Source organism: Arachis ipaensis, chromosome B4 (genome assembly GCF_059453495.1).
Source record: "Arachis ipaensis isolate K30076 ecotype BB chromosome B4, ASM5945349v1, whole genome shotgun sequence".
NCBI classification, from domain to species: Eukaryota; Viridiplantae; Streptophyta; class Magnoliopsida; order Fabales; family Fabaceae; genus Arachis; species Arachis ipaensis.
Genome location: NC_142439.1, coordinates 15,700,053 through 15,716,155, shown reverse-complemented (window position 1 = coordinate 15,716,155; position 16,103 = coordinate 15,700,053). Strand labels below are relative to the sequence as shown.

General features: G+C 41.4%; 1 protein-coding gene across 1 annotated transcript; it reads right to left on the bottom strand.

Moving 5' to 3' along the window:
* LOC107636126 (uncharacterized) lies at nt 1–1,178 on the bottom strand. The gene is made up of 2 exons (XM_016339658.1): nt 957–1,178; nt 1–864 (listed from the first exon to the last, which is right to left on the bottom strand). Exons 1-2 carry the CDS (start codon nt 1,176–1,178, stop codon nt 1–3), a joined length of 1,086 nt encoding a protein of 361 aa, XP_016195144.1.
* Nucleotides 1,179–16,103: the final 14,925 nt, after the last annotated feature.

The window sequence follows — 16,103 nt, the reverse complement described above, 5'->3', positions numbered from 1 at the left end:
TCAAATCTGCCCCCTATCGACAAGGATCCGCTTGATGAGGCCGGTTCCCACTCTGGCCGTAATGACCATGGAAGGGCTTTCCGCGACCTCGTCAAACCATTGGTCCTCCGGGCCGAATGAGATGGATGGAAGTTTCTTGGGGCTTCGCGCAGAGGGTGTGGAAACCGCCAGGATTTTGCCGTCTTTTTTATGTGCCGACTTGGACTTGAGCGCCACGTTTCTCGCCGTTACCACGTTCACTATGGTCAGGCCATGGTCGTTGTCCTCCGGCTCTTGGCGTCGCTTTGCTGCCCGGGTCTTGTCTTCGCCTTCGTGGTCGCGGTTTCGTCTCCTCGGCTCCCTAATGAGGTGGGAGAACTCGGCTAACTTTCCATCCCTGATCGCTTGTTCCAGCGCGTCCTTCAGATCAAAGCAATCCTGCGTCTTGTGTCTGTAGCCCTTGTCGTAATCGCAGTAGAGGCTCCGGTTCCTCCCTGTTTGTTCCTTCAGAGGTCGAGGCTTTGATAAGATCCCCTTCTCGGCTATTTGTTGGTAAACTTTCATAATCGGCGCGGTGAGGGGAGTGTAATTAGTGAACTTCCCGACACGAGGAAACGGTCTGGGAATCTTATTTGAACCGCCGTCCCTGGCGTGTTCCTTTTGTCTTTCTTCACTCCCGTGATGCCGGGTTTGATTGTAAGAGGGCTGCCGTTTGTTGGCAGCCACGACCTGGCTGACTTCTTCATCGTTAATGTACTCCCTCGCTACACACTGGATCTCCTGCATTGTCCATACCGGCTTCGTGGTGAGGTGCTTTTTGAAGTCCTCGTTTAGGAGTCCGTTCGTCAGGCACAAGCTTGCAACCGAGTCAGTCAGCCCATCAATCTCCAGACATTCATCATTGAATCAGTCTAGGTATTTCTGGTCGGTTCGCCGGATCTCTGGGTCACTCCGAGTAGGTTGATTAGGTGCTTTGCCTTCGCGATTCTGGTTGTGAATTGGGCTAGGAAGGCGCGGTTGATTTCTGAGAACCTGGTCACCGAGCCCTGCGGGAGGTTATTGAACCACCGTATTACAGGTCCCGCTAAGGTGACCGGGAAAGCACGACACCTTACCTCGTCTCCCACTCCTTCCAGGTTCATTCTGGCTTCGAAAGCCGTAAGGTGTTCCTGTGGGTCTTGGGTTCCGTCGTACCTCATGTCCGTTGGCTTGTCAAAGTGTTTTGGCAGCCAGACCTCGAGGATGGAACGATGGAATGGGGTTGCACCCATTATCACTGGTCCTCGTGTTCTGGTTGTTCTTCCCTCGTCGTCCTCCCGACGGGCGTCCTCACGGTTTTACTCTATTGTGCGCCTACCGTTCCTGGCGTATATGAGGGGGTCGTGGTGTCTTCTCACGCGTCCTCCTTCCCTGTCGTTCTCAGCCTCAGATTGTGGGCTAGTTGTTCATCGGGAGCGGCTTCTTGAGACGGAGTGGGAGTGGCTCGATTCGAGAGTCTGTTGACGAAGTTTCCGATCTGCCAACCGGCGCTCTAGGTCTTGCATCCTGTGGCGTAATTCCTGCATTATTCTGGCACTGTTGTCGCTAGTTCCCTCGAAGGGTCGCCTTTCGGGAGATCAAGTGGTTCGTCGTGGAGGGGAATTCGTGCGTGGCTGGGGAGAGGCTTCCCCTCTGCGTTCGGTCTTACGGCCTGCTCCTCCTGGGCCTAGTACAACTTCCATTCAGGCGATTGTCCCCACAGATGGCGCCAATGTTCGGTAGGTCGGGTACCGGACGGTTCGGGTTGGTACTTCGATTGATGAGAGGGGGATCGCCTGGTTCCGTGTTGCTGGGTTGAAGGGAGTGTAGCCGACGTCCCGAGCTCTTCGTATGGAAAAAAGGGGGGTGTCACCTTCAAAGACACTCTGACGCTTTAGTCAGTGATGTGTGTAGGCGAAAAAGGGGTAAATGGCATGTAACGTACCTTGGGGGAAGGGTAGGACCTTCCCCATATATACCATGTCAGAGGTGGGCCCATCAAGGACAGGCCCACCTTCCTTGATGCTTCCTTCTCACAGCTGTAGCGTAGCTGTCAGGGGCGCGTGTCCGGGTCGGGCCGGCCCGCTACTGGTTTGGGCCAGGCCGTAACAGGTTGATATGGGATTGTTTTATCCCTATGAATCCAAGTCACAACTAGTTGGCTATGAAGATGCAAGATACTTATATGATCCACACAAAATGAGATCTCAAATAGAATACCTGTGAGGCTACAACTTATTTCAAGACGAAATACGACTTGTCTCTCAAATGGAACTCTATATCATGGGTACTGTGTGATGCTAGGAATATAGTTTATTGGGATGCGAAGCATCAATATGCCATGCTTAGGGACTATGGTGAAACACTGTTGAAGACCAACTCAGGATCCACTGCTTAGATTTGCACAAAGCCACAGCCTAGTGGTGAGGTCATATTTGAGAGGATGTATGTCTGCTTGAGTGAGTGCAAGTCAGGTTTCAGTGCTGCTTGTCGTCCGTTAATTGGACTTGATGGGGATTTTTTGAAAACTGTATTCAGGGGTAAATACTTTCATCTATTAGACAAGATGATAATCATCATATATACGTTATTGCATGGGCAGTTGTGGAAGTGGAGAACTTTGAGAATTGGAAGTGGTTTCTAGAGTTGCTACATGAAGACCTTAGAGACTACAAGACTCATGGGTGGAACTTCATCTCTGACATGCAAAAGGTAATCTCCTAGTATAACCTTAATCTCACTTAAATTGCATTGTATAAAACTGTGTTAACTTGGTTTAGTACATAAGTGCAGTAAAATTCTATGATTGATGATACCTCTGTTACTATTGTTTGATTAGTTACTATACTTCTGTGGGTATGCTGTTTGTTATAACTTAGATAGAGACTGAATGGTGCAATTCAGGAACTATAATGATGAACGCACTTGAATGATAGGGTCTATTATGGTGAACTATTATTACTCGTAGGGACTATTATGGTAACATAATATTTGTTGCATTCAGGGATTACTGCCTGCCATGAAAGCGGTGATGCCTGATGTGGGCCACCATTTCTGTGTGTGGCATCTGTGACGAAATTTCAACAAGTAGTGAAAGGACTTGGAGCTGAGGGGACTGTCATGGGAGTGTGCTAGAGCAACTACATTTCAAGAGTTTAAGGTATGTAAGGACAATAGTTTTGTTTTGGAGTTAGTTTACATGGACTGTTTTCACTTTTCTCAATTCTTGCAATTCAGGAAAACATGGATAGGATAAAGAGGATGAACGAGGACGCATGGAAGTATCTTGACAAGTGGCCCAGAGAGGCATGGACGAGGTCACAGTTCAGACACAACCCCAAATTGGACTCGATTTGCAACAATGCTTGTGCGTTTTTCAATTCAAAGATCAAGGAAGCAAGGGGAAATCCAATACTTACTCTTTTAGAAGAGGCGAGGATGTTTGTCTTTTCAACAATGCTAGTGTTTAAGTGTGGGAAGGTTGATAAACCACTATTTCATGGTTTATCTTGTGCTCAATTGAGTGGATTTTATCAACTCTTTACCCACTTATTCATAATATTTGCATGATTTTATATTTCCTTCCTAATTATGTGCTTTGATGGAAAACATGCTTCTTTGATCTTATATTTGCTAATATTAAATCCTCTCTTATTACCATTAGATGCCTTGATATGTGTGTTAAGTGATTTCAGAGATTACAGGGCAGGAATGGCTCAGAGGATGAAAAGGAAGCATGCAAAAGTGGAAGGAATACAAGAAGTTAGAGAAATTGCTAAGCTGTCCAGCCTGACCTCTTCGCACTCAAATGGCTATAACTTTAGCTACAGAGGTCCAAACGACGCGGTTTCAATTGCGTTGGAAAGCTAACGTCTGGGGCTTCGATTTGATATATAATATGCTATGGTTCCCCTGACGCTAGGCGACGCGACTGCGTGATCCATGCGGCCGCATCGCAGTGACGGAAATCCAGCGTGGCAAAATTCGAAACCAGCAAATTCTAGACTGTTTTTGACCCAGTTTGCGGCCCAGAAAACACAGATTAGAGGCTATAAAGTGGAGAAATACATCCATTCATAATCAAGCTCTCACAATTCACTTTTCATGTTTTAGATGTAGTTTTAGAGAGAGAGGTTCTCTCTCTCTCTTAGGATTAGGATTTAGGATTTCTCTTAGTTTTTAAGATTGACTCTCGATCCAGGTTCAATATTCCTTTTTCTTCATATTTCTCTTTTACTTTCAGATACTCTAATGCTTTTATTTGTATTTGACTTATGTTGCCCAATTGGCTTATGAAATTTTCCATGTTAGATTTTACTACTTTGAATGTATTTTATCTGAGGTATTCCAGATATTTGTGATTTTAATTTAGCTTTCTACATTCTTGGCTTTGGTTAAGAAATTAGTAACTCAGGATAACTAAGTCCGGACTTCCAATTTCTAATACCTTGCCAAGAGTTCATTTTTATTGTTATTATTTTATTTCCTCTGCCATTTACTATTGTTGCTTCTTATCTTATACATTAATAAAACCCCAAAACATATTTTTTTCCATAACCAATAATAAGAACATACCTCCCTGCAATTCCTTGAGAAGACGACCCGAGGTTCAAATACTCGGTTATCAATTTTAAAGGGGTTTGTTATTTGTGACAACCAAAACGTTTGTACGAAGGGATTTCTGTCGGTTTAGAGACTATATCTACAACGCGACTGTTTTTATGAAATTCTTTACTGGCAAAAATCCTAACGTCAAAATGGCGCCGTTGCCGGGGAATTGCAAACGTGTGCCTTATTATTGGTTATTGTAAATATTTTTCAAAAAAAAAATTTATCTTACCATTCTTATTTTTTTTAATCAAATATTTTATAAAAAAAATCATATCTTTTTCAAAATCTTTTCTTATCCTTTTTTCAAAAATTATATCCTTTTCAAAATTTTTTTTTCTTTATCAGTTTTTATTTTCTCATACTACCATGAACTCTCACCCCTTTGGCTATGAGTCTGGTTACAATTATGTTGCAGGAAGAAGAAATTACAATGAGAACAGGCATCAAGGTTGGAACAATCAAAGATGGGAGGAGCCACAAGGATTTGAACAACCCTCATGGCAACAACCACCTCCAATGGACTATCAACAACCACCACCATATGCCTATGAACCCTTTCCTCAACACAACTTTGAACTACCAAACTCACAAGCCCCTTTCCGCCATTCACCTCCATATGACCCTAACCCTCAACCACCATACCAACCACCTTATTAGCCATATGAACCATATATAGAACCACCTCAATTCCAATCTAATCACTCCCAACCACCACTACTTTCTTTTGTATCATGTCCAAGTCCGGCAACCCGAGAAGCAGAGGTTCGCCTAAGGGAAACAGTAAATAAATTTTAAACAACCATTCAACAACTGGAGCAAGTATTAATTCAATGGGCTTCTAGACGCTCAAATATACAAGGGTCAACCACAGCCCCATGTGGACAATTTCATGAAGGGCGTAGCATGAAGGAGATACTAGAGGCTCCAGTGGACAAGACAGAGAATGAATTCGTACTAGAACAAGTAGAAGAAGCTGTCATTGTTCAAGAAGAAGAGTTGGTTGAAGACTTAGGAGATGCAGAACCTCCATGGGAAAGTCCAGTCATAGAGCCTCCTTCCAAGACGGTTGAAATTGATGCTGAGGAGGGTGTACAACCTCCAAAGCATATCATAGTTGAAGACTTGGAAGAGGTTGATCAAGAGATGGAGATTCAAGAAGAAGAAGCACAACCTCCCATGCCCTTGGAAAGCAATGAAGAGGAGATTGAATTGAAAGAGAGCTACCAAGAGGAAGAGGTTGAAATTGAAGAAGTTTGCAAGGAGGTGGTAGTTATCAGAAAAGAGCACAAGGGAGTGGAGCTTGAAATTACCTTGCCAAAGTTGTTGGAAACCCCTCCCCCTAAGTTGCCATCATCCTTCACAATATTCAAGTGGGTAAAATTCATATCCCTTAGCTTTCTAATTCCACTTGCATATGGGCTACTGGAGACGGATGGTCAACTTAGAGCTCTTTGTGGCATTAAGAGTAAGAGGAAGATGGTTAATGGTTGGAACTGTCAAGCAAGGTTCAACATGGTTGTGTGCTCAAAGTTTAAAGGTTGGTGTAAAGCTCAACTGAATGGGTCTAGGAAGTTGTTTGGCCGCTTTAGTGAGAATTCAGATTGCTTGCCACCCGGATGGAATCATGATGATCAACAGAAAGACGGGTGCAAAGGCAAGGTCTGGGACCCCGGAATTCAATCTAGAAATCAGCACTCTTGGGGCCTGGTCACTTGCTTTAACTTACTTGAAGGCTTTCTACGCCTAGTTTGGGACCCCGGAGGACATTGGAATCATAAACATTGGTGGAGATTCCTGGATGAGTTCAAGCACAAGCCACCATAACAAAGGATTCCCCAAATGTCCAACTTAAGGACAATAACTAAAAGTGCTAGGTGGGAGACAACCCACCATGGTATGATCGTTCCTTTTTCATTTTTATTTAGTTTTATTTGTTTTTGAGTTTTATTTTATTTTATTGAACCTGGAGTTTTGCATCACATTCATATTAACACTGCATTCTGCATTTTCTTTTCAGACTTAAAAAAAAAAAAAGCGAGCACGCGACGCGACCGCATCAGCGACGCGTCCGCGTCGCAAGGAGATGGGAGACAATATTAATATGAACAGAGAGTTTCGCAGGAGCAGCGCTGGAGGCGTGCCAATGGCACAAATCACCCCACGCGACCGCGTCATATGGGAATAATGACCTCCCATGCGACCGCGTCACCTACGCGACCGCGTGACCTGAAATCGGCGTAAAAAGGGTGTATGGCAGAAAGTTGAGCTGGAGTTGGGCCGAACTTGTGCTAGAAGCCCAAGCCCTACCACGCGAACGCGTGCCCCACGCGTCCGCGTCATTTTTAAAAGAAAGGCTACTCACGCGATCGCGTCACCCAGAATTTTGGCAAAAAGAGTTTCGAACAGAGAGTTGTGCGACCGCGAGGCTGCACTCGCGCCACTAGCACAAATCAAGTCACGCGATCGCGTGCCCCACGCGTTCGCGTCATCTGACCTTATTGCGCACCACGCGACCGCGTCGCCAGCATCGCACAACCTATCCAGATTAGTGCCAATTTTTTTTATCTTTTCTCTTCTAATCCTAATTTCTTCCTTCTCTCTCCTTTCTCACTTTCTTTTTCTACTTCTCATTCTTTTTCACTTTCATTTTATTTTATTTAATTTATTTGCATACTTTCATTCATTGCATATTTTATTTTTTTTAAAGTTATTATTGGTGTTCAAATATTCTTATTCAACTGTTACATCTTTTTTGGTATTTTCTTGGTGCTTAGTGACTTGTTTAATTCTGATTGGGTAATATTATTTAAATCAATGCTAATTTTTATAATACTGATATTCCTTTTGTATTGACATGAACTCACATTGTCTTTCATTACCCAGTCTCTTTCCCATTGTTGCAAATTTTGCACCACTGGCATGCCATGGCTTCTATTGTTTTCTCACTTACATGTTGAAGCTTCCATGTAAATGAGACCCTTATCATTTGGCATTAACCCACCCATACTTCTTTTATTTTCTTATCTCTATTTCTGGGTTACTCTTCTTCCCTTTTTCTTTCAGGATGGCCACCCGGAAGGGAAGCGGAAGACATTTTACATGGGGAGACAGACAAGTCCATCTGCACAATCCTTAGAGAAAAGCAACAATTGAAACAACCCATCCACCTGCACATCTCAGCATGCACCGAGGACGGTGCAATCTTTAAGTGTGGGGAGGTCGATACCGATCTCCATGGGTTAGTTATTTCCTGACTCAACACCAAAATTTTTATTTTATTTGTTTGTTCATTGTTGCATTTGCATGTTTGATTGCATATTTGTTTAATTTTGTGCATATTTTACCACTTGGTTAAAGTAATATTTTCTTTTGCAAGAAACTTTTTATAACATTTCACTAATTTGAATAAAATTTTTTGTTACACTTGTTTGAAGAAATATTATACTGGAACATGGTTTAGAGCTCGAACACACAAAACCAGTGAGATTTTTTTGAGCCTATTTAATTGGTTGCATTTTATCAACCAATATTTTATTTTTAGTGTGTATTTTTCTCTATAAAATTGTGATCTTTGTCTTGCTTAATTCTATATTTCCATGGTTTGATGTATGCATGCACTTATATGATTGAGGCCTTTGTTTCACTGAGCTTACATACCCATATGGCCTTAACCCTTCATTATCCCTTGCAAACCAATTTGAGCCTATTATACCCCTTTGTTCTTTACTTTAGCACATCATTAACTCTAAGCGGAAAACAATAATGTCCTTGATTTGAATCCTTGGTTAGCTTAGACTAGTGAGAGTGCTTATGATTTAAGTGTGGGAAATTGGGTTTGGAAATATTTGGTTTGAGAATTGAGTATGTTAGAATTTTCTAAAAATGTGAAAGAAATATTTAGGACATGTTCATGCATTCAATAAATTAATCATATGCATTGAGAAAAACAAAAGAAAAAGAAAAAGAAAAAATATATATATATAAAAAAAAAAAGAGAAAAGAAAAAGTGCAAATAAGAGAAAGGGGACAAAATGCCCCAAAGTAAGTGGTGAAAGCAATGCATATGTACGGTACTTAGAATTAGAATGCATGAATAATATGGAAAACATGGTTGATGGATAGTTATAATTTGTATTGTGATTACATGGATTGTTTAAGTTAGGTGGAAAGTTTAAGTTAATTAAGGATTCAGATTTTAGTCCACTTGACCAAATACAATCCTACCTTCACCCTAACCCCATTACAACCCTTAAAAGACCTCTTGATATGTGTATTTATGCATTAAATTTATGTTGATTGTTAGATGAAGAGCAAGCCTTAGAAAGCAAGGATAGTAGAGAATTGAGAGAATCGAACCTTAAACACTTGAGTGATTAGAGTGTATACACTACCAGTGAGGGTTCGATGCTCAATTCCTTGTTCCCGGCTTTCATGAGCTATTTTCTTCTACAAGTCTATTTGTACTTCATTTTCATGATTTGAATTAGTGAAATCCAATTCATATTTGTTCTTAAAAGATTTGTTTACTTTTAAAGCAAGTAGGTAGAAGCATTTCACATTTAGCTGCATTCATATAGATAGGATTGCATTTCATACTTTCTACCATTCCTCTTCATCTTTATAGCTTCTCTTGAGCTTAGCATGAGGACATGCTAGTGTTTAAGTGTGGGGAGGTTGATAAACCACTATTTCATGGTTTATCTTGTGCTCAATTGAGTGGATTTTATCAACTCTTTACCCACTTATTCATAATATTTGCATGGTTTTATATTTCCTTCCTAATTATGTGCTTTGATGGAAAACATGCTTCTTTGATCTTATATTTGCTAATATTAAATCCTCTCTTATTACCATTAGATGTCTTGATATGTGTGTTAAGTGATTTCAGAGATTACAGGGCAGGAATGGCTCAGAGGATGAAAAGGAAGCATGCAAAAGTGGAAGGAATACAAGAAGTTAGAGAAATTGCCAAGCCGTCCAGCCTGACCTCTTCGCACTCAAATGGCTATAACTTTAGCTACAGAGGTCCAAACGATGCGGTTTCAGTTGAGTTGGAAAGCTAACGTCTGGGGCTTCGATTTGATATATAATATGCTATAGTTCCCCTGACGCTAGGTGACGCGACCGCGTGATCCATGCAAAATTCGAAACCAGCAAATTCTGGACTGTTTTTGACCCAGTTTGTGGCCCAGAAAACACAGATTAGAGACTATAAAGTGGGGGAATACATCCATTCATAATCAAGCTCTCACAATTCACTTTTCATGTTTTAGATGTAGTTTTAGAGTCTCTTAGGATTAGGATTTAGAATTTCTCTTAGTTTTTAAGATTGACTCTCGATCCAGGTTCAATATTCCTTTTTCTTCATATTTCTCTTTTACTTTCAGATACTCTAATGCTTTTATTTGTATTTGACTTATGTTGCCCAATTGGCTTATGAAATTTTCCATGTTAGATTTTACTACTTTGAATGTATTTTATCTGAGGTATTCCAGATATTTGTGATTTTAATTTAGCTTTCTACATTCTTGGCTTTGGTTAAGAAATTAGTAACTCAGGATAACTAAGTCCGGACTTCCAATTTCTAATACCTTGCCAAGAGTTCATTTTTATTGTTATTATTTTATTTCCTCCGCCATTTACTATTGTTGCTTCTTATCTTATACATTAATAAAACCCCAAAACATATTTTTTTCCATAACCAATAATAAAAACATACCTCCCTGCAATTCCTTGAGAAGACGACCCGAGGTTCAAATACCCGGTTATCAATTTTAAAGGGGTTTGTTATTTGTGACAACCAAAATGTTTGTACGAAGGGATTTCTGTCGGTTTAGAGACTATATCTACAACGCGACTGTTTTTATGAAATTCTTTACTGGCAAAAATCCTAACGTCAGCTACTTCCCGTCCTCTCAGTGAAAATATTCTACGCACGCTGTCACCGCACGGCTAATCATCTGTTGGTTCTCGATCATGTTGGAATAGGATCCATTGATCCTTTTGCGTCTGTCACACGCCCAACACTCGCGAGTTTGAAGCTCGTCACAGTCATCCCTTCCCAGATCCTACTCAGAATACCACAGACAAGGTTTAGATGTTTCGGATCTCAGGAATGGCCGCCAATAATTCTAGCCTATACCACGAAGGTTCCAATCTCAGATTAGAAACCCAAGAGATACGCATTCAAGCTTGTTTGCATGTAGAACGGAAGTGGTTGTCAGGCATGCGTTCATAGGTGAGAATGGTGATGAGTGTCACATAATCATCACATTCATCATGTTCTTGGGTGCGAATGAATATCTTGGAGAAGAAATAGACTTGAGTTGAATAGAAAAACAGTAGTACTTGTATTAATTTATGAAGAACAGCAGAGCTCCACACCTTAATCTATGGTGTGTAGAAACTCTACCGTTGAAAATACATAAGAACAAGGTCTAGGCATGGCCGAATGGCCAACCTCCCAAAGAGGGTTCAATCATCAAAACATGATTCAAAAGATGAAAATACAATAGCAAAAGGTCCTATTTATAGAGAACTAGTAGTCTAGGGTTACAGAAATAAGTAATTAATGCAGAAATCGTCTTCCGGGCCCACTTGATGTGTGCTTGGACTGAGCATTGAAACTTCTATGTGTAGAGACTTTTCTTGGAGTTAAACGCCAGCTTTTGTGCCAGTTTGGGCGTTTATCTCCAGCTTTTATGCCAGTTCTGGCGTTTTGACGCCAGAATTTCTATGCTGTCTTGGAACGCCGGTTTGGGCCATCAAATCTTGGGTAAAGTATGAACTATTATATATTGCTGGAAAACCCAGGATGTCTACTTTCCAACGCAATTGAGAGCGCGCCAATTGGGCTTCTGTAGCTCCAGAAAATCCACTTCGAGTGCAGGGAGGTCAGAATCCAATAGCATCTGTAGTCCTTTTTCAGCCTCTTAATCAGATTTTTGCTCAAGTCCCTCAATTTTAGCCAGAAAATACCTGAAATCATAGAAAAACACACAAACTCATAGTAAAGTCCAGAAAAGTAAATTTTAAATAAAAACTAATAAAAATATAATAAAAACTAACTAAAATATACTAAAAACATACTAAAAACAATGCCAAAAAGCGTATAAATTATCCGCTCATCACAACACCAAACTTAAATTGTTGCTTGTCCCCAAGCAACTATAAGTCAAATAGGATAAAAAGAATAGAATGTACAATGAATTCCAAAAACATCTATGAAGATCAGTATTAATTAGATGAGCGGGGCTTTTAGCTTTTTGCTTCTGAACGGTTTTGGCATCTCACTTTATCCCTTGAAGTTCAGAATGATTGGCATCTATAGGAACTCAGAATTCAGATAGTGTTATTGATTCTCCTAGTTAAGTATGTTGATTCTTGAACACAGCTACTTTATGAGTCTTGGCCATGACCCAAAGCATTTTGTTTTCCAGTATTACCACCGGATACATAAATGCCACAGACACATAACTGGATGAACCTTTTCAGATTGTGACTCAGCTTTGCTAGAGTCCCCAATTAGAGGTGTCCAGAGCTTTTAAGCACACTCTTTTTGCTTTTGAACCATGACTTCAACTGCTCAGTCTCAAGTTTTCACTTGACACCTTCACGCCACAAGCACATGGTTAGGGACAGCTTAGTTTAGCCGCTTAGGCCAGGATTTTATTCCTGTGGGCCCTCCTATCCACTGATGCTCAAAGCCTTGGATCCCCCCTTTTTTTTATTTCACCCTTGCCTTTTGGTTTAAAGGGCTATTGGCTTTTTCTGCTTGCTTTTTCTTTTTCTTTCTCTTTTTTTTCGCATATACTCTTTTTTTTTTTGCAAGCTTTTCACTGCTTTTTCTTGCTTCAAGAATCAATTTTATGATTTTTCAGATTATCAAATAACATTTCTCCTTTTCCATCATTCTTTCAAGAGCCAACAATTTTAACATTCATGAATCAACAATATAAAAAATATGCACTGTTCAAGCATTCATTCAGAAAGACAAAAGTATTGCCACCACATCAAAATAATTAAACTTTAAAATTTGAAATTCATGCACTTCTTTTCCTTTTCAATTAAAAGACTCTTTATTTAAGAAAGGTGGTGGATTCATTTTCATAGCTTTAAGGCATAGACACTTAGACACTAATGATCATGTAATAAGACACAAACATAGATAAACATAAGCATAAAAATTCGAAAAATAGAAAATAAAGAACAAGGAAATTAAAGAACGGGTCCACCTTAGTGATGGCGGCTTGTTCTTCCTCTTGAAGATCTTATGGAGTGCTTGAGCTCCTCAATGTCTCTTCCTTGCCTTTGTTGCTCCTCTCTCATGGTTCTTTGGTCTTCTCTAATTTTATGGAGGATGATGGAATGCTCTTGGTGCTCCACCTTTAGTTGTCCCATATTGGAACTTAATTCTCCTAGGGAGGTATTGATTTGCTCCTAATAGTTTTGTGGAGGAAAATGCATCCCTTGCGGCATCTCAGGGATTTCATGATGAGGAGTTTCCTCATGCTCTTGTCCATGAGTGGGATCTCTTGTTTGCTCCATCCTTTTCTTAGTGATGGGCTTGTCCTCATCAATGAGAATGTCTCCCTCTATGTCAATTCCAACTGAATTGTAGAGGTGACAAATGAGGTGAGGGAAGGCTAACCTTGCCAAAGTAGAAGACTTATCCACCACCTTGTAGAGTTCTTGGGATATAACCTCATGAACTTCTACTTCCTCTCCAATCATGATGCTATGGATCATGATAGCCCGGTCTATAGTAACTTCAGACCGGTTGCTAGTGGGAATTATTGAGCGTTGGATGAACTCCAACCATCCCCTAGCCACGGGCTTGAGGTCATGCCTTCTTAGTTGAACCGGCTTCCCTCTTGAATCTCTCTTCCATTGAGCGCCCTCTTCATAGATGTCTATGAGGACTTGGTCCAACCTTTGATCAAAGTTGACCCTTCTAGTGTAGGGGTGTGCATCTCCTTGCATCATGGGCAAGTTGAATGCCAACCTTACATTTTCCGGACTGAAATCTAAGTATTTCCCTCGGACCATTGTAAGCCAATTCTTAGGGTCCGGGTTCATACTTTGATCATGGTTCTTGGTGATCCATGCATTGGCATAGAACTCTTGAACCATTAGGATTCCGACTTGTTGAATGGGGTTGGTGAGAACTTCCCAACCTCTTCTTCGGATCTCATGTCGGATCTCTGGATACTCATTCTTTTTGAGCTTGAAAGGGACCTCGGGGGTCACCTTCTTCTTGGCCACAACTTCATAGAAGTGGTCTTGATGCACCCTTGACTCCATCTCCCATGACTCGGAGGTGGAAGCTTTTGCCTTCCCTTTCCTCTTTCTAGAGGTTTCTCCGGCCTTTGGTGCCATTAATGGTTATGGAAAAACAAAAAGCTTTAGCTTTTACTACACCAAATTTAGAAGGTTTGCTCGTCCTCGAGCAAAAGAAGAAAGAAGAGAGTAGAAGAAGAAGAAATAGAGGAGATGGAGGGGGCTTAGTGTTTCGGCTAAGGAGGAGAAGTAGTGTGTATGTTGAGTGAAAATGAAGGAGTGAAGATGGGTTTATATAGGAGTGGAGAGGGGGGTATGGTTCGGCCATTATGGGTGGGTTTGGGAGAAAAAGTGGTTTGAATTTGAATGGTGGGGTAGGTGGGATTTTTTGAAGGATGGAGGTGAGTGGTGAAGAGAATGGTGGGATCTGATAGGTGAGGGGTTTTGGGGAAGAGGTATTGAGGTGATTGGTGAATGGGTGAAGAAGAGAGAGAGAGGTGGGGTAGGTGGGGATCCTGTGGGGTCCATAAATCCTGAGGTGTCAAGGATGTCTCATCCCTGTACCAAGTGGCGTGCAAAAATGCCCCTTTCTGCCAATCCTGGCATTAAACGCCAGGCTGCTGCCCATTTCTGGCATTTAACGCCAGCTTCTTGCCCATTCCTGGCGTTAAACGCCAGTCTGGTGCCCATTTCGGGCGTTAAACGCCCAGAATGGTGCCAGACTAGGCGTTTAACACCCATTCCGCTACCCTTACTGGCGTTTAAACGCCAGTAAGTTTCTCCTCCAGGGTGTTCTGTTTTTTATTCTGTTTTTCAGTCTGTTTTTGCTTTTTCAATTGTTTTTGTGACTTCACATGATTATCAACCTACAGAAAACATAAAATAACAAAAGAAAATAGAAATTTAACATAGATAATTAAAGATTGGGTTGCCTCCCAACAAGCGCTTCTTTAATGTCTATAGCTTGACAGTGGGCTCTCATGGAGCCTCACAGATGTTTAGAGCAATGTTGGAACCTCCCAACACCAAACTTAGAGTTTGAATGTGGGGGTTCAACACCAAACTTAAGTTTGGTTGTTTGACTGTGGCGGCTCTGTCTGACTCTGTATTGAGAGAAGCTCTTCATGCTTCATCTCCATAGTTACAGAGGGATATTCTTGAGCTTTAAACACAAGGGAGTCTTCATTCACTTGAATGATCAATTCTCCACTGTCAACATCAATCACAGATTTTGCTGTGGCTAGGAAGGGTCTGCCAAGGATGATGGATTCATCCATACACTTCCCAGTCTCTAGGATTTATGAAATCCGCAGGGATGTAGTGGCCTTCAACCTTTACCAAGACATCCTCTACAAGTCCATAAGCCTGTTTCTTTGAATTGTCTGCCATCTCTAGTGAGATTCTAGCAGCTTGTACCTCAATGATCCCCAGCTTCTCCATTACAGAGAAAGGCATGAGGTTTATGCTTGATCCTAGGTCATACAGAGCCTTTTCAAAGGTCATGGTGCCTATGGTACAAGGTATTGAAAATTTTCCAGGATCTTGTCTCTTTTGAGGTAATCTCTGCCTAGTCAAGTCATCTAGTTCTTTGATGAGCAACGGGGGTTCATCCTCCCAAGTCTCATTACCAAATAACTTGGCATTTAGCCTCATGATTGCTCCAAGATACTTAGCAACTTGCTCTTCAATAGCATCTTCATCCTCTTCAGAGGAAGAATACTCATCAGAGCTCATGAATGGCAGGAGGAAATTTAATGGAATCTCTATGGTCTCTATGTGAGCCTCAGATTCCCATGGTTCCTCATCAGGGAACTCCATGGAGGCCAGTGGACGTCCATTGAGGTCTTCCTCAGTGGAGATCACTGCCTCTTCTTCCTCTCCAGGTTTGGCCATGTGAGACGTGTTTATGGCCTTGCACTCTCTCTTTGGATTCTCTTCTATATTGCTTGGGAGAGTACTAGGAGGGAGTTCAGTAATTTTCTTACTTAGCTGACCCACTTGTGCCTCCAAATTTCTAATGGAGGACCTTGTTTCAGTCATGAAACTTTGAGTGGTTTTAATTAGATCAGAGACAATGGTTGCTAAGTCAGAGTGGCTCTACTTAGAATTATCTGTCTGTTGCTGAGAAGATGATGGAAAAGGCTTGCTATTGCTAAACCTGTTTCTTCCACCATCATTGTTGTTGAAACCTTGTTGATGTCTCTGTTGATCCTTCC

Coding starts and splice junctions, on each gene's coding strand:
- LOC107636126 (XM_016339658.1), bottom strand. CDS start 1,178: ATGAGGTACGACGGAACCCAAGACCCACAGGAACACCTTACGGCTTTC. Junction 865..956: donor TCACAACCAGAATCGCGAAG/GCAAAGCACCTA, acceptor GAATGTCTGGAG/ATTGATGGGCTGACTGACTC.